Consider the following 25,996-nt stretch of genomic DNA (forward strand, 5'->3'; position numbering starts at 1 on the left):
CAGCAGGCGACAGATAATTAATTACAGGCTCATTATTTCTGACCCGTGTTAGTTCTGGTTTCAAAAACGAAAAGCCACCGTGTGCACTATCACCACCTAGCAGGTGCAGCACTGGACCATGTCAGCACACAGAACTGTGATGCATTTTCGTGCAGTTCGTAATAACAAGTTTTTTTCGAACAGGAAACGGGATAGCAATGTCATAAAGCACAAAACTTTCAACTATTGGGTCGTGGCCACGGACTCGGGAGCGGCTGCCAAGTAATAGTCTGCTGGAGAAAAAGCGACCAAAGAAAAATGGCGGCTCTGTCGTTGTTGTAACTTGCTGCAGCCTGGTGACGTAAGGGAAGTAGAGGCATGACGATAGTTATAGCGCAAGAACAAAACGACAACACAGAGACAAGAAGGACACGAAGTGACGTCATTTTGTTCTCGCCCTATAACTATCGTCATGCCATACCAACTAGCCCAAGCTGCCAAACTTCGAAGTAGAGGGTCAATAGCACGATGGAGTCGATCATTCATGCAAACTTCAAAATTAATTTAAAATACCTTCCAAGCTATATCCGCTGTTGATATTTTGCAGATGTTCACTTGAATCGATCCCGCAGGCTATCTCGACCGCGAAATTTTGTGTCAGTGCCCTTTTAAGATTAGTACCTCTACAGTCTTGAAAAAAAAAAAAAAAAAAAAGTCCATGTCGAAACTCATCTAAAAAGCACAACGTGGCTGTCAAAAGGCCGAAAGTGTACAGTATTTGAGCACCTTACCGCTGATAATGTGCCGCCGTTCACCATGTCGATCGCATGAGGCGAAGAGCAGAGCTTGCCTCTTCAAATAACGACAGTTTCCATGCTGCCGCAGCGCAAGGAATAATAATAAAAAAGCATGCTTTTGCCGCATTTTCTGAGCACCGCGAGTGGCTTTTAAATCACGTGGTAAAGATCTCAGACCACCATTGACTACTGCGTGCGTGTGTGTGCTGTGAAGCTTACTTGAAGGGTCCGTGTCTCGTCGAGCAGCACAGCTGAACCCTTTTCTCGTGTGTTTATCTCCATTATGGATGAAGAAAGCTGTAGCTCGCACGATAGCTATGCTGTCAATGTGAAAGCTGTTGTGGCAGCGTGATCTGTCGGAATGGGCTCTGACGTCTCTTACATATTTTTTATGCACTTCCTAATTACTTTTCTGATTCTACACTTTATTTGAAACATTATGAACTATCAATGGTAGAAAATTATGGAAATTTAGCAATAGAAAGAGGGATCAAAAGGCTTAAGAGTTTTCACTTTGTCATGTTGCAGAACTGAACCTATGCAACATGCAAGAAAACTATTATATTTGAAATCAGCAAAAAAAGTTTTATAAACAGCTCAAGTTTCATTGCTTTAGGGTGAATACTAAAAAAAAAATGTCGTCGAGTAGCATCTCCTCTTAAAAATAGTAACGACTCAGCGTTTAATACTGACTTTACTTTTGAACCTCAGCTACCCATGCATTTTGACGTAGTGAAGTGAGTTAGGCGAGCGTGCTCACCACCAAGTGCCTTTTGAAGAAAGTGTCACGAGGAATCCCTGTGTAACAGCTGGTGAATGAAACCAGCGGTGAAGTGCACTTGCTCAAAGTGCACCTAGAGGAGCATTGACACCAAATTTGTGTATGTCATAATCTTTGCGTGCCAGAGTAAATATTGATCATCTAGTAATTATTCGTGACTTATAGTGCGACTGATACACCCATTACTATCTATTTCATTGATCAATGTGACCAGTACGTTGCATGATTCAAAAGTGTGTCAAGCCCATCAACTAGTAACATTGACAGTGCTTGCACAAGGTCACCTCCAGAGAACGCCCCAGCTGATCACTTGGCTACAGAAAGGAAGTGAAATACAGATGATATTTCGTCTACTTGGAACGCACATGCAGTTATGTCATCACCAAGATTGCCGTCATCTTGTCAACAGTGTCACCAAGTGATGACAACTTTGTGTAACTGCGAGTCACCATGAGTTGTTATGCTGTAAATTATATTTGCTTTAACCATTGCAAAACAGCAATTCAGGCCTTTCCAAACAGCGATGAGGAGGCACTTGGATACGCAAACTTTAGCAGTGCTTGCTGGTAAGTCTCCATTACCTGAATTGGAGAACTGTAGCAGGTACAGCATTCTGGTACATACAAACAGGCTTATATAATATCGGAATAGCGAATGGACACCAGCAGAGAAGTAGAATACATTAGGTTTCAATGATAAAAATTTCTTGCTTGCAATGTTTGTCTTTGTGGGGCCAGATGCCCCCCCCTTCCCCAAATTAGCCTCTTAACGTTAACGGCTGCTGTAATCCAGTATTACACTACAGCAAAGAAGTAAAATCATCCGTTAAAACTACCTGCGTGTTACTTCTTAGCAATAATATCTTACTCTTATATCTTACTTACTGCACTTTGATAGCTTGCGGTCGTGCTGACATAGACCGTATGTGTAATAAAATGACACACTGTTTCTGCTTTTTCGCACTTTCAACAATACAAATGCAGTGGACAATGGTTCCTCAACATGCTGACTGGTGCAAGTGCACACCCGCAAACTGGCCTTGCTGGTAACGAGAGCGTTTCCAGGCAGTGGCGCCAGTCAGTGCCACGATATGATAGGAACATTTATACCATCAACATTATCCCTTTTAGCGCATTGTCACTCAGGATGGTATGGCTCATACCAAACACACCACAGCAACATGAAAGTTAAAAGGTGCTGAACGCCCAGATGTGGCTTTGTATGCTACTTTCTCAAAGAAAAGAAAAGAAGAACAAAAAAAAAAAACCTTCTAGGTGATGGATGCCATTAAAATTTGGTCTAAAATACCTACGCATATTAAGCACTTGCATAAAGAACACATTTCGGGCTTGCAATTTTATGTCAGTGCCCCTTTAAGTTTGCTCGTGTGATATATCTCAAGTGCTTACAATAAAAATAAAAAATAGAATGTGCCCTACCATAGTTCTCAATATCTTCTGGCATGTCATAATTAATCACATGCTGTATGTTTTCGAAGTCAAGACCTTTTGATGCTACATCTGTTGCAACCAGAACATCTTTCTGACCACATCGAAATGCATCAACTGCTCGTGACCGCTCTTCCTGATCTGCAACAAATAGAGAGGATGACAGCATCATTTGCACATTCTGCACAGGATCAAGTTTTCACTACAATTTTATAAATAAATGAAATCATAAATATGACATCCCTTATTTACACAAACTTATAACAAGATTGCAGATGGGACACATTAAAAATATTGCCTGTATTTACCCTAAATTTTTGAACTAGAACTTTAACTTTCCTTTCTATTTGAACACGACAGTATTTATGTATTTTATTCAGGCAATTGTTTCTTGCACTGCTTTATCTAAAATGCCAGGAAAATATATAAAAAATGCTCTCAGAATTTATTTTTTCAGGTGCCTCAAATATCTATGCAAATAAAAACAAGTGGTACTAACCAAAAGTATAAATTCTTTCATGTGTCTTTGAATACTAATAAATATGTGTCTTAGTGGATTATGTCTTTGGTTTGCATACTTTGGCCTTGATAAATCGCCTAGGACAAGCCATTCCAGCATTGCTTTGGATAGTGCACGATCCTTGCTCTGCTAGCGCAATGTGGAGCATATATGCGTGGGACCCCCATTCTGTCACTTGCCATGGCCACAAACAATGCCCAAAGCATTGTTTTCACCTTCCCATCAACTCCTCTTTTCTATAGTGTCCAAGGTAAATAGGCACATTCAGCACTTTCAGCTATTGCACAATGACACATCTTTGACACCCTTGGGAAAAGTTTCCTCGTGTAACAAACCTAAGGCCCTGTAGCCCGTTGTGCTGGTGTGATCTTCCTGGGAGCCTCCACTCTATGACTGGCACCCTGGTACCATATTCATTTGGCTCCAGTACACATTAGGGATTAAGCACCTTTCACTTATAATGCAGCTACAGTTGTGTTCGTGTGTTTCTGGCACGAATGTGAACATGCCGTAGTGCCCTTTGCATGCTTGACAAGATGGGGTGAGTTACATGTCTTTTAAATGTGAATGCATTTCTTAGTCGAGCTATGTCAAACATCCGGCGTTGTCCGCGCCAGCAGGTGCTGTCTCTCTGCTCTCATTACCTCTCTCATAGCAACAGCCAACAGCTGCGGACGCATGCGCTTATCCTCGCCCATAGCAACTGGAGAATGTGGTGCAAGAGAGTGTAGGAGAAAGTAGGTGCAGTGATTTGCCACTCCTTCTCTTGCCGTTCGCTCTCTCTCCTCCCTGCGCCCCACTTTCTTATCTGCTCACGCCTCACTCTTGACCATTCGCTAACTGGGCGCCTCTCAAGAACATCTGGAAATGTGTGCTTGAGATGCCGCTGTGAAACGCCAACGCCGAGCTGAGGACGCTGTTTGTTTTGTTCACTTCATAGTATTTTTAACCGTGCACGCTAGCTACTAGAGCTGTCAACGTACACTGCGTTTCTTGTGACAGAAAAACGCCACGTGTGGCGAATGGTGCTATTGACTGCACAGTGTAAGAAAAAAAAAAGAAGAAAACACTATTCTTCTAACGCTGAGCTCTCATGTGCGAAACGCCATTATGGACGCCATGCAATGCATTCACATTTCCTCAACGATTCTCTTCGGGGAGGTGAGGGCATCTTTTTTTTAAACCAGGGATAATTTACTTCAGCTACCAGACCGCAGTCATGAATTTTTGTCCTAGAAAGGGCCAGAGCAGTGAATAAGTGAGAAGCAGGAGGGGGGAGTGAGCTTGAACAAAAGGTCAGTTAACATTGCTATTTGAAAGAAAGCCTTTCCCACATATCACATATACAGCAGGTTGTTTTTAAAGAGGATTCAGTGTCAGGTTCCCAGAAGAATCTCGATAATGATCTACATTATGACTAAAATCTGGACACCTATCCTTCATGAAGTTTTAAAGTTTTTCTCCGCAGTTATATGTTTCAACAGAAGGTGACTGCATCAGGTGCTTCACAAAAAGAAAGAAATTAGCAGTCCCATGTGTGTAGTTTATCTGCACAAGGAATTATTAGTCATAATAGGCGAAAAAATCATGTAGGAACCATTTAGCACAGTCACGAACAGTCACAAAGTCTTAACAGATATATGAGACGAAGACTGTCATGTGCGGTCTGCGGGCCACAATTGGGAGGTCGGCTGGCTGCACAGTTTGAGACCCCTGTTTTAGACTTAAGCTAGCCAGCAGTGGGCGTTGCAGTATGAGCTGTTGTGACTCATGAACCAGGGAACGAAGCATGACGATGATGTGTGGTGCTTTGTGGCGCAAGGGCCAATTGATGGCCAAAGAGCGCCATTTCGATGAGTAGAGATGAGACAATGATATGTTGCGTGGCTGTATAGGGGCCTTAAAATTCCTCGCGATAATGCGGGTAAAAACATAAGTATTAAGATCATGACAGTGGCGTGATATGCATATTAAAAGGGGTGACAAAGATTTTGATAATAAAAACATGTAAAAATATTTGGCACTAGCACACGTGCCTCATCAGTGCCCTTGTGTCCAAGGGCTGCGAGGCAAGTGCTTTTAAATGTAATCACTGCAGCAGCAACCTCTCTTGAGAGGTCACGCTACGCAATGCCTGGGTATATTACATAGTAAAAATTGACATCTCTTAAAGAAGCTAACAATGATTTATGGGTGAAAAGTGGTTCCCTACCGACAAACATTGCGGGGTGTAACGGTATATGTTGTCAGTAGGGTAATGGAAAGTGTTGTCTTCTTGAAGTGTCTAACTGTTTACATTGGATTAAAACGTGAAGAACTGTCAATGCCTCACCACAATTGTCACACAGTGGTGGATCACCACCGGACAAAAGATGTGTGTGTGTCGTGTATGTGTGTCCTATCCTGAGTCTTGTTAGTGTTACCTCTGTTAGACGAGATTTTGATACTGGTGGCCAATGGCCAAGGTGTGGCTTGATAACGTGTAGTTTGTTTTGTGTGTGTTTATCCCACTTGCTCTGCCAGTAGTCCCTGAGGTTTCGTTTGAGATACGGCTTCAGATCAAGGACCGGGATTGATATGGGTGTAGGGGCAGTGTTTTTGTGGACGGATGCAGCGAGCTGATCCGCCTTCACGTTGCCTTGGATCTCACGGTGCCCTGGCACCCAGCACACTACAACATGTTGGTTGAGTGTGTAGAGTGTGTAAAAAATGGAGTAAAGTGAGACAAGGACACGGTTTTTTTGTTTTTTAAGACTGTGCAGAGCCGTTACCACACTGAGGGAGTCTGTATAAATTGCTGATTTTTGTATTTGTAATTGTTTGATGTGTTTTGCTGCCACAAGTATCGCGTAAGCTTCCGCTGTGAAGATACTTGTGCCTGGATGTAGAGGGCCAGCATCCGAAAAGGAAGGGCCAACAGCAGCGTAGGACACAGAGGAGTTGGTCTTAGAGGCATCTGTAAAGAACTCAGGACGTGTGTATTTGTGTTGAAGTTCCAGGAAATATGTTCGGATATGGGCAATCGGCGCATGTTTTGTAAGTTCTAGAAAAGATACATCGCAGTCTATAGTCTGCCATTGCCACGGTGGCGGGTATGCTACAGGAGCCATTAAACTGTGTTCAAGTGAGACTCCAGTTTCCTCAGCTAGACTCTTCAGGCGAACTGAGAAGGGCTCTTTCATCGAAGGCCTGTTTTGAAACAGAATTGAGCTCGACAAATCATTAATAGTAGAGTATGAGGGGTGCTTCTTGTCTGCTTTTACCTTAAGGAAATAAACGAAGGACATGTAAGTTCTCTGCAGATGAAGCGACCACTCATTTGACTCAACATAAAGGCTTTCCACGGGGCTGGTGCGAAAAGCACCCGTAAAAAGGCGGATGCCCAAATGGTGCACAGGGTCCAGCATCTTCAAGGCACTTTGAGTAGCTGACTGATAGACAACGGCCCCATAATCTAAGCGGGTGCGAATGAGGCTTCTATACAGGTTCATGAGGCATTGCCTGTCACTACCCCACGTAGTACGTGACAAAACTTTTATAACACTCATGGCTTTTAAACATTTTGTTTTTAAATACTTGATGTGTGGTACGAAGGTCAACTTGTTGTCCAAGATTAAGCCTAACAATTTATGCTCCACATTGACAGACAGACGTTGACCGTTCAGTTCAATGTCAGGTTCTGAGTGCACGCCTCTCTTTCGGGAGAACAAGACACACATGCTTTTTTCTGGGTTCAGCCGGAATCCGTTTTTCTCTGCCCATTTGGAGAGCTTGTTTAAACCTAACTGAACCTGCCGCTCACACATTGCTAGGTTGGATGACTTAAAGCCAAGCTGGACGTCATCGACATATGTGGAATAGAATATGTTACGGGGGATGGACAGGTGCAAGGAATTCATTTAATAATAAAAAGTGTACAACTAAGTACACCACCTTGCGGTACTCCCGTTTCTTGCACAAATGTTTGGGAGAGAGTACTGCCCACACGGACGCGGAATTTCCGATTGGACAAGTAACTCTCGATTATGGAAAGCATTCTACCGCGCACACCCAGGTGAGACAAGTCTCTTAATATCCCAAAACGCCATGTTGTGTCGTAAGCCTTCTCGATATCGAGAAACACTGAGAGGAAGTATTGTTTGTGGACAAAAACATCTCGTATCTGTGCCTCGATACGCACCAAATGGTCGGTGGTGGATCTACCCTCTCGAAACCCACACTGGAACTGGTCGAGCAGATTGTGTGTTTCAAGGAAATGTAAAAGTCGGCGGTTTATCATTTTTTCAAAAAGTTTACAAAGGCAGCTGGTTAAAGTGCAATGGGCCTATAGCTTGAAACTGAGGAAGGGTCCTTGCCCTGTTTCAAAATAGGGATAACAATAGCCTCTTTCCAGAAAGCAGGGATGGTCCCAGAAAGCCAGATAGCATTGTATAGAGAGAGTAAAGTTTTTCGCGTTTTAGGCGGCAGGTTTTTCAACATTTCATACGTGACACGGTCGTAGCCTGGTGCAGAATTACTGCTAGAGTTTAGTGATGTTTGTAGCTCAGCTAAGTTGAAAGGTTGGTTGTATGCCTCGTGTTTTGTGCACTTATATTCTAGTTTCTGTTTTTCTATCCTTGCTTTATATCTTTGGAAAACTTCAGTATAGTGTGCCGAGCTAGACACTTGCTCGTAGTGTGCACCGAGGAAGTTCGCCTGATCTTCCAGGCTGTCACCCTGTGTGTTTACGAGTGGGAGTGAGTGTACTTGTCTTCCTGCTACCCTACGAACCATGTCCCAGACTTCAGCCTCTTGTGTATATGAATTTATCCCTGATAAAAACATGTGCCAGCTTTCTCTTCTGGCCTGCCGACGCGTTCTCCTCCCACGAGATTTTATTTTCTTAAAGCTCTCAAGGTTTTCCGCTGTCGGCGAGTTGCGCAGCAACCTCCATGCCCTGTTCTGTTCCTTTCGCGCATTCTGACACTCAGTGTTCCACCACGGGACGTGTCGTTTGCCGGGCAGTCCAGATGTTTGTGGAATGCACTTGGCTGCTGCGTCAGTAAGAAAAGCCGCGAAGTACTGCACAGCTTCATCTATGCCTAATCCCCATATGTCGGTCCAGCTTAGGTGTGTAATCTTTTGAAATTGTTCCCAGTCGGCTTTTTTGTTCACCAGCCATTTGGGAACATGTGGAGGACATTCATATGTTATTGGTGTACTCAAAGCTAAAGGAAAATGGTCACTTCCGTATGGATTATTTATGACTTTCCACTGAAGTAATGGTACAAGCGAAGGAGATGCGATACTGAGATCTATGGAGGAGTAAGTATTGTTTGCAAGGTTATAATATGTTGCCTCTTTTCTATTCAACAGACAAGCACCTGATGAAAAGAGGAACTGTTCAATGAGACGACCTCGTGCATCACATCGACAGTCACCCCATAAACCGCTGTGCGCATTCAGGTCCCCTAGAACCAAATAAGGTTCTGGTAACTCATTTATTAAAGACTGGAAATCATGTTTTTCCAGGCGGTGTTGCGGCGGTATGTATAGAGAGCAGATGGTGACGAGCTTATTCAATAGAACTGCTCGAACAGCCACTGCCTCTAGGGATGTTAGTAGTGGTAGATGACTGCATGCTACTCCTCGATTAACTATAATGGCTACACCACCAGATGACGCCACAGCATCATCTCTGTCCTTTCGGAAGACAACATATTGACGCAAAAAATTTGTATTCTTGGATTTTAAGTGTGTTTCCTGTACACACAGCACTTTTGGAGAATGTTTGTGTAGAAGTTCTTGGACATCGTCGAGGTTTCAAAGTAGTCCTCTGACGTTCCATTGTATAATTTGTGTCTCCATTATGGGAGTAAAGAAGTGCTCTGTGTACGAAATGAGTGTGGCTGGTGTCTAAAGAGAGAAGTGACTTATCTTACAGAGCCTTTAGAAGGCCCTGTAATTACCGTTTTGTCTTTTTTAGAGCGGTCGAGGGAACCCCGCCGCTCCTTTGGCGCAGTCTGCGCCGGGGCAGTTGATGTGTCCATCGCCTCAGGAGAGACGACAGATAATGTTGTTTTCGTTGTAGGCTTCGTCGTGACAGACGGAGCCTTAAACCCCACCGGGCTGGAGGTCGAGGGGACCTCTTTAGTTTGTGTGGTGCCCTGGCTGCTGCCAAGGTTCACAGGGGCCTTCGGTGGGGCTGTATTCAAGGAGGGTGGGGCAGCCGAGGCTGCTCCCTCCATGGGGGCTTGTGGCGTTTGCCTCGGCACGCTGGGCGTGGTCCAAGGCATTGCCGAAAACCGAAGTGGTGCTGACCCCCCTCGCACCACTTCGGCATACGATGTGTTCCCCGCAAAATGCGGGGAAACGCGCTGCCGCGCTTCACAGAAGCTTATGTTCAATTTAAACTTTGTATTAATAATTTCTTTTTCCATTTTCCAGGCCACGCATGACCTGGAATATGCAGGATGGTGACCCTCACAGTTTGCGCAGTGCACTTGTAGCTGACAGTCATCGTCAGCGGTATGACCATTGGTGCCGCATTTCGCGCAGGTAATCTGTCCTCGGCAGCTCTGGGAGCCGTGCCCGAACCTGTGACACTTAAAGCAGCGCCGCGGGTTGGGTATGTATGGTCTAACTGGCAGTTTAAGATATCCTGTCGCTATTTCAGTGGGGAGGGTGCTAGATGCGAAAGTTAGTATGATGTGCTTCGTTGGGATTTCCTTATTTTCTCTTCTTATTTTGATACGCTGCACCTGAATGACGTTTTCCTCTTTCCAGCCTGTTAGAAGTTCATCATGAGAGAGGTCCATCAGGTCTCCATCTGATACAACACCCTTCACTGTGTTCATGGTTCGATGCGGTGTGATTGTGATAGGCTGATCCCCAAATGCTGTGAGTTTATGTAGTCTTTGATACTGTGCGTTGTCTTTTATTTCAAATAACAGGTCACCACTGGCGGTCTTTGTGGCCTTGTAGCCTGCACCCAGCGTTTCTATGAGACATTTGGACACAAGGAAAGGTGAAATACTTCTAGCTTTCTTTTCTGTACTTTCACAGTGGATAATGTGGTACTTGGGGAAGTTATCTTTTTTTGTTCAGAACAAATTCAAAAATTGCATCGTTGCGTACCCGCTTTAAGCCGGTACGATCAGACATTAGGGGGAATGCTCCATGCATGCCTTTCTTATTTTTGTTCACCAGCGTTGGCGGCCACCCACCACGGAGCCCAACGAGGGGACGCTACAAGTTTACAGATGCTGAAAACTGCAGACGCCAGCCGTACAACGCCACTATAACCCAATGCGCCTAGACCAAGGTAGGCTATTTGCACAGGGTTAACCCTAGCCGCCAGGAAGTTTGGAAGTAAACGGAAGAGAGTAGAAGACAGGACAGATAAACAGTAAGAGATAAAGACGAAGACGCAGGGAGAGAGGTATAGGAAAAGGTGACTGCCGATTTCCCCTGAGTGGGTCAGCCCAGGGGTGTCGTCTACGTGAAGCCGGGGCCAAAGGGGTGTGTTGCCTCTGCCGGGGGGCCTTAAAGGTCCAATCACCCAGCGTCAGCTCAACCCCCAGGATCCCCTTTTCCCCGGACACGGCAAAGCCACGCACGGCTAGGCGTGGGAGGGAGTAGAAACTCCCCCGTTAGCTCGGGTCCGTGGTGTCGCTACACACCAAACGCCTGCTTTCACAGGCGCCCCTACGGGGAGGGAACGAAGCAGAAACATGCAATAGGCAGCAAGTAAATGGCACAAATTGGGGCAGCTCCACACTATCAATGCAAACCCTAAAGGAACAGAGGAGCTGGGTGGCTTTTACTTAGAAAATACAGGCTTAACTTGGATTGGCCAGCAGGCGTGCCCCACTTGGTAAACGTAGATTGCATTCTTTCTTTATCTTCTTCCCCTTTAATCTGTCCAGCTCTCTCTCAGTGGCGCACATCTGCTTTCTGTGGCCCCCTTGTCCTTTATTTCTCCCCACTCCTCCTCCTCCTCACTTTTCTTTCCCATCCTCTTGAGGTACGATGCAATGCACCACTATGCTATGATATGAGCTGCTTGACACATGCCCGCTTTCTGTGGTGCATATCTGTTCCTGCACCTCTCACCACCTCCTTTTCTTCCTTCACACCCTTCCACACTATGTGGCACATGTAGAGTTCTTTTTTTGAAGCAGTGTCACTCTGTGGTAGAGCATCTGCCTGCTATGCAACACGACCTGGGTTCAATTTCAGCTCCAACCAAAGATTTTTTTTTTTATGCTGTGCAAGGGAAAACCTGCCTGAGTGTCCTATTTGGTCTAACGAAAAGCATAGCAGCTCTGCTGCAAAAAGAAGGTTCCACTTAGCTGAGCATGGCAATCAGAGGGAAACACATTGAAGGAGCCTTTAATCAGAAGAAAAATGCTAACTTTATATTAATACATAAGAGAGGAGACATAAAAGACTTGAATAATTATAGTTCTATTGGCTTACTTTTGGTGATATACAATATATTAACGAAGATAATTGCAAACAAGATAGGATAAACACTTTGCTTCAAACCAACCTAAAGAACAGTCTAATTTCAGAAAAGTATCCTCTATGATGGATCAATGGGTCACATTCAGGGGATCAATACAGTAATGGAGGAATATGTTGAACACACCAAAACCCTTTATTTAGCTTTCATGGCCTACATAAAGGCCTTCAACTCAGTAGATACCTGCAGTCTTAAAAACACTAAGTTGACAAGGAGTACTTAAAGTAGATGTCTATGCTTTAGCTGATATCTGCAATAGAAGGAGTCATACAAGAAGACAGAATCTCCCCAATATTGTTCACTGCATGCTTGATGGAAGCATTTAAACAGCTAGGCTGGGAAGAAGGAGGAACCGAAGTTAACAGGGAATATATCTCACCAGCCTACGATTTACAGATGACATAATGCTTTTCAGAAACATTGCAACGACTTGCAAAAAATTGAGAAACTAAACTGAGAAAGCATTAAAGTATTATGTGAGAAAGCATCAAGTATTATCATTAAAGTATTAAATGAAATGAATATGATGAAGACAAAGAAAATGCTCAATAACCTGGCAAAAAAGGAAAAGTTCATGATTGGAAACCACACATTAGAGTAGTGTATACAAGACTATGTATACCCAGGGCAATTACTAATACTAACAAGGGAGGGAGCCTGATCACAAATTCACCAATGATTAAGAATGGGGTGCAGTGCACTCAGTAGGAACTCCCAAACACATACTGACAGAAAATCTGCCCCTGTCATTAAAATATAAAGTATTTGATCACTGTATACTGCCAGTTCTTATGCACAGGGCTGAAACATGAAAGATAACAGACACCTCAGAAGAAGCTAAGGACCACACAGTGTGCGTTGGAATGGAAAATGATAGTGGTAACATTGAGAGGTCAGAGGATGGCAGAATGGGTCAGGCCATGAAAAGGAGTAGTGGATAATTTAGGTGCCATGAAACAAATGAAACTGATAGGCCACGTAAAGCGCAGGACAGACAACAGGTGGAGAGTAAGATCAACAGAATATTTACCAAGAAATCAGAAATGCATTTGAAGAAGGAGTGGCAAAATTAGGAACTACGAAGACATCAAATGGAATTGGCTTGCAAAAATAGGGCAAACGAGAGATTATTGGAGTGGCTTTCATCTACAATGAATCTCCTGAAAAGGCTGAATAAATGATAATGACGGTGATGATGAAAGAAACAATGCAATTACATGTGACATAGGTAAGCAGAGGTAAAAGAACAAAATCAGCCCAGTAACATTCTTGGAACTCTGTGCAGGCCCAGCTGTAAAAGAAGCATCAAATTATCAGCCAATTTTGTTAGAAAATAATAATCTAGAACTTAATTTTTGCACAAATTATCATTTTTTAATTTTATAGTTAATGTAGCATTTATGTTAGCAAAACAAAAGCAAACCACCAGATTATAAAGCTATATTTTTGGAGTAAAGCTGGGCAAACGCTCACTTCACATTTGCTGCAAAAATGTTGGGAGTGGTTCCACTTAGGACTCTATTGAGTGCACCCTTTTTGGTGCAGGCATATATGAGAGCATTGTTAGCAGCTATCTTAAGGGGACTCAAATTTATGAACCCTTCCCCCAAAAAGCCCGAGGCCTAAGTGACAGAGGCTCACTGAGCCCAAGAGAAAGGTCTGACTAGACCAGACGCATCAACTTCAAATGAGACTTGCCTTTGCCACCATGGATAGCCACTGCCTCCACACCTTTGAGAAGCAGGTACTCATGAATGGCATCCACATCTTGTTTCTTTTCTGCAAAAATAAGAACCTGCAGGGTGTACAAAATGGCTCAATTATTATCCATTGCTGTAAATAAGTTACAGTGATAGTTCACTCCAATGAATACAGCTAAGGCCTGTAGAATGTCTCTTTAGGTTAACCAGCATGGCGTTGTCGTCCTCAATGTTTGAGGGAGTGCACACTAAAAAGCCATGAAGTCAGAGTCGTCGCTCCCAGGTAAAGTAACAGAGAAAAGTTTGCTTTTGAATTTCTTTCTGAGCTACCTATGGGCCTTTTAAGTGATGTATAATTTGTGACAATTTTGTGATGTATTTTGTGACAATTTTGTGATGTATAATTTGTGCTTCAATTTTCGGTGGATCTGGGCATAAAACACATTTGCGTCAAATCTTTGAAGATGCTTAAGCTTCACTTCTTGGAGGGCATCACAACCATGCGATTACGCATCTGATGCTCTACCAATAGAGCCACAGTTGTGTTCATTCCTTCGGTCCACTTAATTGAGATGAGGAGATGACCATCTAATTCGAAGGATGCAGGTTTAGTCCTTTCCATTGACAAGCTATCTTTTCACCCATTTCAATTTCTTTACATTAATATCAATTATTATAAATAGCATTCACTATACACTGCTCGGCATTATTGCCTGTTAGTTCTCATACTGTGTCCAACAAAGAAAAATGAGCCCTCAAATTTCCCCTTCTTTTTTCATTCCCAGTGAAGGTCTCGTACTGGTGTACTTGATTCCTTCAGGTAGCATGAGACGAATATTTGGTCAGGTGCCGGTTCGTAACAGACCACATGCTATGTGATGTCAAAAGGCAAAAAAAAGTGTTCCACAATCACCACCATGGCTGCGATCAGCCCTAACACTCCTAGGTTTACACAGATATACGTAAAGAAGTGGACGGGGGGATGACCCCTGCCATAGCTGAGCTCATGGAGCATCAGACGCGTTATTCAAAGGTCGCAGGTTTCGTCCCTGCCAGCGACAAGCTATATTTTATTTCTCGGGGCTCTCGTTGTCTTTTGACTTGAGTAGCTGTGACATAGAGTCTGGAGCCAATTAGTCGCCATCACTCCCTACACACCACTCGGCTGGTTGCTCTTTGCGGGTGACCTACTTCCCCAGGGCCAGAGTTCGAAGCCACGAGAGGCAAGTCTGAGCATTATCGCTCTCCCTCTGGTGTGCTTCATATATCTTGTGCCTTTCTCATGTTGTCATGCAGCACCCACTTACCCGCCCATTCGTATATAAGCCTCCCCGTCCATCCATCCAATCTAGCCGCCTGCATCTGGTTGCTCTTGCAATCACCCCCTGAAACTTGGGGTAAACCAAAATTAGTGTAGGAGGGTAAGATGGTTCGGTATAAGAAGGTAAGATAGTCATGACATGAATAATGGCACAATCCCATCTCGAACGTCATAAAACACTTTCCGCCAGACAGTGGCAGTTGCGTATGTGCCATTGGTATGTGAGTAATTTGCCACAGGTGATTGAGAGTTCATATCTACCTACAAACGGCAAGAACACCCTGGGTAATTCTAACGTGTGAGCATTAAGAAAAAGCTTACATCGGCGACGTTGACCCAACGAATGTAAAGGAAAAAGGTCAAGTTTCCAGCAGGAATCGATCCTCAGCATTCTAAGTGGCAGCCAACTATTCTACCACAGGGCCACGCCAGGTCTCGCAACTGCTTTTCAAATAGACCGTAATGTCCATGAAACGTCATTTGTAGGCTTGTGCGAATAGTGAATTTTAGGTTTGAAGCGAATTCGAAGCCAATAGTGATTTCGGTCGACTAATTTTGAATCGAATTCGAGTAGAATATATTATGTATAAAAAAAAATTGCCATATCTATTATGATCTAGCTAACCTGCACAATATATTTTTATACAAGGCCCCTATGCAAGAGCTTTCTTTATTTTTTTTCCATTCAAAGGAAGTCGAAACAATTTTGAGAAGTAGCAGTATTTGACTTTCAGTAGGATGCAAGTGATAACCTGTGAAATACGTAACATTATTCATTACAGCTAGAGTGTGTAAGCCGGCAAAACAAGCTTTTAAGCTTAAGAAACTGATCGATCGGTTTGAAGATAATATGTTCATTTAAGGAACCCTGCAACAGTTTTTCAAGTAGCTACGGAATGGATTCGCTAAAGAAGCTTATTGCCATATGAATTAACCCCGGCATAATTTTTTAGAATCTGTCCAGTATGAGCGGAGCTGCAAAGATTTTCCACATGCTGCAATTGCATTTTCTCTTCTCGTCTCGACAAAAGCGCTTGAAGCAAAGCCGGGAGAGATGGCACGCATAAGGAAAGAAAATACGCCACGTGCGTGTCGTGACCTTGAGCACTTTCTCTTTTTTTTTTTCTTTGAATATGGGGCTTTTCAGTGCAACCGCGCATGTACGCGTGGACATGTCACGGCCACCCACAACGGCCCCAGTAACGACCGAGCGCCCCATGCTCAAATCAGTCAATGGCTGGTACAATGGCTGTGACGAGCGATCTTGACATTGTGGCATCATCTGCTGATAAAAGAGAGCAATTTTATCTGACTTTGAGAATTCATTGTGAATTTCAAACCATGTGCTGCGCTATAATATTTAGTTCATGTGTTCTTGGTAGCCTCGACTACCGGTTGGCAGGGTTTGCTGATCATGCTCAAAAAGTGTTGCAGGGCCCCTTTGGACTTCGCGGCCTAAAGAAATTTCCCCTGAGTAGGTGTTTTCACGGCGTATTGCCGCTATACTGCAGTGAAACCACATTTACAAGCAATTACATGCGGTTTAGCATACACTTGATCGTTCATGTCGAATGCTTCGAAATATTCTATAATTGAAATTCGAATCGAAGAAAATTCAAATACTCTACTATTCGTTCGAATATTCGCACAAGCCTGGTCAATTAGAAATGCAGCAATGGCTAAACAATTTTATAAACATTACATATGTACTCCTACGATGCAGCCATCACGTAGCGTTAAGAACTGTAGATAGGCCCAATGCACTGAAGGTGTGTGACAGTTTATATCAACCAAGGAACAGTTTGAACAGACACTGGTGATTTTAATTCGAGAGCATTAAGAAAAAAAAAAAAGCCGCCGACATCTTCCCAGGGGGGGGGGGGGGGGAATTCGGGTTAATGCATCACAGAGTGGTAGGGGTATCACGTGAATGTTGCTCAATTGGGTGTGGTTTGGAAATGCTTGTTATTTCGTCTTCATTATTCTTATTTATTGAATGAATGAAAAGTGCTGCCTTCAATGAGTGGTGGGACGCCGATGTTGGGTTGTGCCCCGCTACTGGTTAAAGGTACTGTTGCATCTACTTGAGTGAAGCAAAGCGTCAATCAAGTCAAACGAAAGCTAAGTAAAGATGCCCTTGACTGAATTCCAAACACACGATCCAGTGCCTACTTATATGAGGTTGCCAGTGAATGGTTGTGCAGCGCAAGCAGTCGATTTTTACTAGCAGATGCTGCCTGCGTTGGTCTTGCGAGGCGAGAGAGGGGGGAGGGCAGCGACAGTTGGCACGAGACGCGAGCATGCGCAGTAGGGTTATAGACGACATCGCCGGCGCTGGATTTGCAAGTAGGTGCGACTAAAAAATGCTCCGCATGTAAAATAAGTGCATCTGCATGAAGTGAATCACGACAAGTGGGAAAGGTATAGGTCCCAAGGTCCATAATGTCTACATTAAGGTCACAGACTAGAATAAAGAATGGATAGATGGATAGATGAATGCACAGATGAATGAACAGGTGGAGGGCTGGATGGACAGGTGCACACATTCACGGATGGATGAATGGACAGATGGATGTGCAGACGGATAGACAGATGCTTGGACGCGCAGGTAGACGGATGGGGAGAATGATCATGCATTGTGCTCTCGTATAGTTGATTACACATAAAGTTGGTTGTTTACACATGTTTTAATTTTCTGTTGTGCACATGTTCAGTTTCAGCTAGGGTATTGTGGCGCGTGAATGAAGCCAACTAGGTCGGCCCTAAGGAGCTTTGCCCCTAAAAGCTGGAATCGGCAGCGTTGACCCAAACGAACACATAGAATAAATACGATTGTCGCAGCAGAAATTGAACCCCATCATTCTGCTTGGCAATCTACCAAAGAGCCATGCCAGCTCTTGGGACTGCTTTTCAAATAGACCGTAATGTTCGTGAAACATCAATTGTGGTTGTAATGCTGGCTATCGAATCTTACAAACAGTATATATGAACTCCTGTCATATAGCCGTCACGCCAATTTAACAATTGTATAGGCTTGGGCGAATAGCGAATTTTAGGTTTGAAGCAAATAGTAATTTTGGTTGAATAACTCCGAATCGAATTCGAATAGTGTATATATCTCATATTATTAAAAAAAATGTAAATATTCATCACGAAACTAACCTGCACAATATTTCTTGAAAATTCAAACAAGGCCTATGCAAATGCCTTTTTTTTTTGCATCAAAGAAAGTGGAAACAACTTTGAATACTAACAGAATCTGAGTAAGTGATAGCCTGTAAAAAATATTACACTTTAAAAATTACTATACTTAGAGCATATAAGTCAGTATAACAAGCTTTTCAACTGAAAAAGATTAATTGATGTGAGGGTGACATCTTCATACAACCTTGAAGTGGGGCTTGGTGGCAGTGCAAATTTATTTTGATTATGTGTTTTCACGGCTCAGCACCACTTCTCAGCAGTGAAGCCACTTTTACAAAAAGTTACAGACCGCTTTTATCGCTTCTGCTCTTCGAAACATGTGCGTCACGGACTTTTTTTTTTTCGCAAAAAATTTTTTGTTTTCACTCGTAACTTTTTTAAAAGCTGTGTTTCATTTACTACAAACTTCGGGATACAGCAAATGGATGCCGCGTCAGGCTCAGGTTCGTTATAAGCGAGCTCGACTGTGTGCATCTATTTGTTTGTCTCGAATAATTCTAAGCTTTCAATCACTTTACTTCAATTCAAAGCGAATTCGAATACTGCATTATTTGTTCGAACATTCAGAGCATTCAAATATATACACAAGCCTACAATTGTAGTGAAGCGCCAGCTACTAAAGCTTATTTATCTAGCAGTGTCCAGAACCGCCATCCTCTCTGGCACAAGCGTTACAAATCAGCTTACTGCTTACTGCTTATCTTGCTGTTGGTATCATTATGTAAAAGAAAACATGTGGCTCTTTAACGCATGTCTGTGCATACCACATTTTTACATATCTTTAATGTCATTTCACAACATTTCACTCGAGAAAAAAGTCACAACACAGTCACCTTCCCTCTGCATGTTTCACATAACATCGATTTCCAAGGTGCATGAAATCTGCTGAATTTCGAATATTAAAAACTGTAAACTAAATGTGGCTGGAGAGTCTGTTTATTGTGTTTAATTTTATCCGGCCAGACAGATCTGTCAAATATGTTTATACCTTAAAACCTAATAATGCTGCATGGACAAAAAAAAAGAGTGGGTAGCTAATTTACGCTCATTTTAAAGGGCAAGTGACACTTTGATGTAATGACCACTTTTCACGGTACCTTAGAGTTTGTTATGAATGGATCCACTTCATGAAACAGTTGAGAAATTTTCAAAGAAGAGCATCTCTTTTTTGCATGTGACATTGCGATAGAGGCCGTGATCTGATATTTCTCACCTTCTTTTTTATAATAAATGCCTCGTGAAGAACACAGCATTTTTCATTGTTGTACTTACGAAGAACGCATGTGCTGTGAAAGTTCAGAGTGCATTTCCAACTTTTACGATGGTCAGCAAAATGACCAGCTCCCACTTAAAAAGGACAGACTGGTGTGCTAGTTGGTAGTACATACCTTAGAACAGTAGCAAAAAAAAATCACACATACAACGACAGAGCAAGACGGGACACAACACTGTGTCCTGCCTTGTTCTGTCGTCGTCTTTGTGATTATTTGCACTACTGTTCTGAGTCAGCTCCCACCCTTCCCTTAACCAACATGCACCAAGAAAACTTCAACAGTGCAGTATAAACACAAATGTACAAAAGAGAGCTGACATGGACAAGCACATTTCTGCTATCATGTTTATTCACGCGCTGTTTGAATTTTCTAGACAATGAACTACCTACTCACCAAAACACTCACGTTAACCAGCATGCAGTGCTCTCTAAACATGTCATTAATGCAAAACCAATTTGGCTTAGGCAGCATTAACAACATGGCAATGGGATGGAAGGGTAGGGTTTTTTCATGCATGGAATACCCCTGCACTCAGAGTTGTTGACAACCTGGAGCATATGAGACAGCTTTTTTGGTGTCGAAAAGAGGACAGGAAGACTGTACATGGTGACCATGAATTTAGGAAGTGTGACAGGTGGTCCACGAAATTTTCACAGCACACACATTCTTGATGGGTACAATGATGAAAAATAACTGTTTGGTTCACGAGGCAGTTTGCATTAGAAAAGGAAACGAGAACTGTGCAAGTATGGCCGCCATCGCACTGTGGAAAAAAAAAAAAAGATTATTTTTTTGAGCATTTGTGAAGTGTGCAGTACTGACGAGTGGCATCATGCATGCGCCCTAATCTCAGTTCCACTGTCTGTTAAAGTGTGTACCTTACAAAAAAACCTGTTCCCTCTGCACAGCACAACGAGTTGAAGACCAGCATTTCTACAGTACTTTCGCCTTTCCGTGTGGGCATATTTTTCCTATTTCATGCAAGTACTGCAAATGCTTCAAACTCTAAGGAGTTGCTTGCATTCCTAGTGAAAAGTTTTTTTTTTTTATGCACCAGCATGTGAGTTATGTCTGAAAATTCATAGAAAAACTGAAGTGACGGGCATGCATTCCGTCATCAGTGCTGTGCCTGCCGGTCTTTGCCTCTATATCACATGCAAAATCTCGGCAACCCTTTGATGTTGTGACAACACACAGCCGCAACCAAGCCACTTTACCAACTATCCTGATGGCACTTGCAGTCTCTTCAGTGATGCCACTATTAAAGAGGCTGCAGTGTCTGTTTCACAAAATTAAAGCAGCGAACATGCACGCACACACACACAAACTCACTGGTGGTGCTGTCTTCTGGAGTGTTTCAAGCAAGTGCACGATCTTGGCCTCCTGCTTAACGTATTCAACTTCCTGGACCACATCCAAACTGGCTGCTCCTGCCCGGCCCACATTTACTGTGATGGGCTTTACCAGAGCACTGCGAGCAAAGTTTTGGATCTTCTTAGGCATGGTGGCTGAGAAAAGTAAGGTCTGTCTTTGGCCCTGCGAAAATGATAAATAAATGCGTTTTTGTTCCAGCCTGTCAACACATATCCTTTTTCTGACAGTATAGCTCTCTATATTTACAATGATGCTCTTTCAAGACAGTTATAGGATGTAGAAAAAAGCTCTGTTCAGTGACTGTCTGAATGAGCTGGATGAAGAAATCACTGAAACGAAGGACTTACTGAAATTCTCTCATGCTCTGTTATTTCTTAGAAAAATTTATTTTGGCTAGCAGGTATCTGTGCAAAAAAAAAAGAAAAAAAGAAAAAAAAAGGAGAAAATTATGGGAAAAAATTATAATGCAAGTGACATCACCCATCCGTGTTCTGTGTATTGTACAGTCTTGGGTACTGCACAGCCTTTTTCACTCTGATAGCTGCCAGTGCTCATTTTCCATCCCTTCTGCTCCTATGAAGGAAATAAATGAGCAGTACCCTCAATGTTCCCCATCATCCTATTGCTCTAGCTGTGTCATAAGCTATAGATGTGAGGAAACATACATGGGTGGTTTGATGCGTATCATCCGCCTGTGCACCAGTAAAATAGTGAAGGAGAGGAAAACTCATGCAGCAAGTAGTGTGGTAGTGCAAGTGAGCGCACGTCTCCTCCTCTATCTTGCATTGCAGCTATGCTAGCCCCCATAAGCACATGAGCACGTAGGCAGACTACACATCCCATCTTGCTCTGAATGTTTCATTGACTATAGAAGACAAACAAATGCCAGCAGTGAATTGCATATTTACTAATAATACTCTAGAGAAAGAAGTGCAGAACCTCTGTTGCAACCAATTCTGCCGAACAATTTTTTTTATTTTTGTTTATGAACAGGTCCCGAAAATAAAATAAGATGGTGATTTGCCCTTACTCAAGGGCACTACAGTGTTACCAATGTTTTGGTTATGCTAAATCCACACGATGCCATTGACTGTACCTTGCTGTTAGATGTTTTTGCATTTTCTCTTAAGTGGCACTTCACCTATATATCATCTGTTTCTTTTCCAAATAAATGTTAGTTGCGAGACAGCGTTTGTCTCTGTTCTTTTTCTTCGTCCTCGTCCCGTGTGCACTGTTCAACCAAGATGAACCCATACCAACTCGCTCAAGCTTCCATTCTTATGCCTGTACCTTAAAGAAAGAGAAGATGGTGCGGACATCCTCCTCAAAGCCCATGTCAATCATGCGATCAGCCTCATCAAGGCAGAGGTATCGACACATGTCCAGGTTCACCATCTTCTTGTCCAGCATGTCCATCAGCCGGCCAGGTGTTGCCACCATCACATGCACACCCCTGCACAGTGAGAAAGAAGGCACTATTCACGCATTGCCCGAAATAGTGTTGCATATAAAAGGGGCATGTACCTAATTTCTTTTTATTGATAGTGCACCTTTAGCGGTGAGCCAAAGACATGTTTACTGGGAAAAACGCAGAGGTAACAACCGACCTCCTGTCAAGCGGAGCGAGCGCGAGCAGCAACACCACTCTTCCTTCTCTTCTTTTGCTGGCGTTACTGCCTGTGCCATAATATATCAATGCTACAAATCACTCCCTCCCAAGAAAAGGAGCCATCCTCCAGGCGACCTATGGAACGGTCAGGACGGATGGGGCGTAGTGGGGCTTCAATCGATCGACCTGAACAGTCTCACGGTCATGATGGCATCGGTCTGTCGATGGTTGAGTCAGCTGAACAATATAGTTAACCGGTGAGGCCTCACGTAGGACTCGGTAGGGGCCTTCATACTTTGGCAGTAGCTTGGTGGAAAGAACAGGAACAGATGAGGGAACCAGAAGTCATACCAAGGTGCCAGCTGAATACGACTGCAAAGACAGGTTTTTGTCGCGACGGTCCTTCTGGTACGCTTGATCTTGTGCTGTTAAAGAACGTGCGAGTTGCCTGCATTCTTCCGCATAGGTGGCGACTTCGGATAGAGTTGTGGATTCTGAAGCGTCCGGACGATACAAGAGAATTGTCCATGAATGAGGAAGGTTCGCGTCTGTAGAGGAGGAAGAATGGAGAGAATCCTGTCGTAGACTGAGTGGTGCTGTTGTAAGCGTAAGTTACAAAGGGGAGTATCCGGTCCCAGTTGAAGTGGTCAGCGGACACGTACATGGATAACATGTCATCCAGTGAGCGGTTAAAGCGTTCGGTCAATCCATTCGTTTGTGGATAGTACACACTGGCTGTCCAGTGAGCAACAATGCATTTACGAAGAAGGGCTTGTACGGCTTCAGAGATGAACGTACGTCCGTGGTCGCTGAGTAGCTCATGAGGCGTGCCATGGCATAGAACAAGATTGTGAAGGATAAATAAGCCAACTTCACGTGATGTGGCCTCTGGCAGCACAGCAGCGTCAGCATAGCGTGTCAAGTGATCAATGGCAATAATCACCAAGCAGTTACCGTGAGGCGTGTAGGGAAGGGGACTGTACAAGTCAATTCTGATGCGGTCGAAAGATTGGGAGGGTCAAGGCAACAGCTGCAGTTAACCATTAGCTATGTGCAGTGGGGGGTGCAGCGATGGCGTAGTGGTTAGAGCACCCGCCTCGCATGCAAAAGGTCCGTGGCTCAAATCCCGGTGCCGCGCAGTTCCCAACCGGATTAAAAAAAAAAAATCCGCGTGGTGATGGAACTGCATTAAGAGGCCTGGGTTGCGGCCTCACCGGCAACCACCGCCGGGCACGCACTCCCTCACCAGAGAAGGATTGGCCACCCTGGTGCAGTATCTGGCCACTACCTCCCACATGCATACGTCAAATAGCTCACGGCCCTCAGTCCCCAGCAGCTGCGAAGCAACTGACCACGGCGGCGGTCAGATCTACAACGCAGCAGAGGGTGCTAACAATCTCTGGATCCGGACAGGCCGCTATTTGAACCTGAACTTGGCAACGTTTAACGCTAGAACCTTATCTAGTGAGAGAAGTCTAGCTGTACTATTCGAGGAGATAGAGGGTGTTAAATGGGATATAATAGGGCTCAGTGATGTTAGGAGGACAGACGAGGCTTATACGGTGCTACAGAATGGGCACATCCTTTGCTATAGGGGCTTGGCTGACAAAAGAGAACTGGTAGTGGGGTTCCTAATTCACAGAAACATAGCTGGCAACATAGAAGAATACTATAGCATTAATGAAAGGGTGGTAGGTATCGTAATTAAACTGAATAAAAGATACAAGATGAAGGTGGTACAGGCTTACGCACCTACATCCAGCCATGATGACGCTCCAGTTGAAAGCTTCTATGAAGATGTGGAATCGGCAATGAGTAAAGTAAAAACACAGTATACTATACTGATGGGAGACTTTAATGCAAAGGTAAGGAAGAAGCAGGCTGGAGACCAGGCAGTAGGAGATTATGGCATCGGTACTAGAAACGCCAAAGGAGAGCTACTAGTAGAATTCGCAGAATGCAATAACTTACCGATATTGAATACCTTCTACCGAAAACAAGGAAACCGCAAGTGGACATAGAGGAGCCCTAATGGCGAAAATAAGAACGAAATAGACTTTATAATGAGTGCATACCCAGGCATCGTGCAGGATGTGGAAGTGGTTGGCAAGATACGATGCTGTGACCATAGAATGGTACGGTCTCGAATTTGCCTAGACTTGAAGAAGGAACGACAGAAACTGATACGCAAGAAGCCAATCAATGAGCTAGCACTGAGAGGGAAAGTACAGGAATTCAGAGTCTCGCTTCAGAACAGGTACTCGGCTCTTAGTGAGGAAACCAACCTTAGCGTAGATACAATGAATGATAATCTGACGAGTATCATTACGGAGTGTGCAGTGGAAGTTGGAGGCAGGGTAGTTAGACAGGACACTGGCAAGCTTTCCCAGGAAACAAAGAATCTCATTAAGAAGCGTCAAATCATGAAAGTCTCAAGTACAACAGACAAAATAGAACTGGCAGAGCTTTCAAAGTTGAATAATAGGCGTAAGGTATGCGATGTAAGAATGTATAACATGGAGAGAATTGAACACGCTCTGAAAAACGGAGGAAACGTCAAAGCAGTGAAGAGAAAACTTGGAATAGGCAAAAATCGGATGTATGCACTAAGGGACAAAGAAGGCAAAATAACTACCAATATGGATAGGATAGTTAAAATAGCAGAGGAGTTTTACAGAGATCTGTACAATAGCCGGGACAACCACGACTTTAACACTATAAGAACTAGTAGTAACCCAGATGACACCCCACCAGTAATGATAGAAGCAGTCAGAAAAGCTTTGGAGAGCATGCAAAGAGGCAAAGCTGCTAGTGAGGATCAGGTAACATCAGATCTGCTGAAAGATGGAGGAGAGATTGAGTTAGGAAAACTAGCCCCCCTGTTTACGAGATGTCTCCTGATGGGAAGAGTACCAGAGTTTTGAATGAACGCTAACATCATCTTAATACGTAAGAAAGGAGATGACAAGGACTTGAAGAATTACAAGCCGATCAGCTTGCTCTCTGTAGTATACAAGCTATTTGCAAAGGTAATTGCTAACAGAGTAAAGAAAACAATAGGATTCAATCAACCAAAGGAACAAGCAGGATTTCGAACAGGCTACTCAACAATCGACCACATTCATACTATCAATCAGGTAATAGAGAAATGCTCCGAATATAACCAACTACTATACATAGCCGTCATAGATGACGAGAAGGCATTTGATTCAGTAGAAATATCAGCCGTCATGCAGACACTGCGGAATCAGGGCGTCGATGAAGCATATATAAACATCCTGGAAGAAATCTACAGGGGATCAACTGCTACCATAGTGCTTCATAAAGAAAGCAACAGAATACCAATCAAGAAGGGTGTAAGGGAGGGGGACACAATCTCCCCAATGCTATTTACCGTGTGCTTACAGGAGGTTTTCAGAAGCCTAGAATGGGAACAGTTAGGGATAAGAGTTAATGGAGAGTACCTTAGTAACCTGCGCTTTG

General features: G+C 43.6%; 1 protein-coding gene across 2 annotated transcripts in view; it reads right to left on the reverse strand.

The window, feature by feature from the left end:
- abs (ATP-dependent RNA helicase abstrakt) overlaps positions 1-25,996 on the reverse strand; it is a 160,751-nt gene that overhangs the window by 27,625 nt on the left and 107,130 nt on the right. For both annotated transcript variants that reach the window (XM_037426588.2, XM_037426587.2), the window contains exons 10-13: positions 22,195-22,357; positions 20,863-21,066; positions 13,730-13,826; positions 2,997-3,146 (exon numbers count right to left, since the gene is read on the reverse strand). In XM_037426588.2, the coding sequence (XP_037282485.1) occupies positions 2,997-3,146; positions 13,730-13,826; positions 20,863-21,066; positions 22,195-22,357 (614 nt within the window). The remainder of the gene's footprint in view (positions 1-2,996; positions 3,147-13,729; positions 13,827-20,862; positions 21,067-22,194; positions 22,358-25,996) is intronic.

This window comes from Rhipicephalus microplus, chromosome X, assembly GCF_043290135.1.
Source record: "Rhipicephalus microplus isolate Deutch F79 chromosome X, USDA_Rmic, whole genome shotgun sequence".
NCBI classification, from domain to species: Eukaryota; Metazoa; Arthropoda; class Arachnida; order Ixodida; family Ixodidae; genus Rhipicephalus; species Rhipicephalus microplus.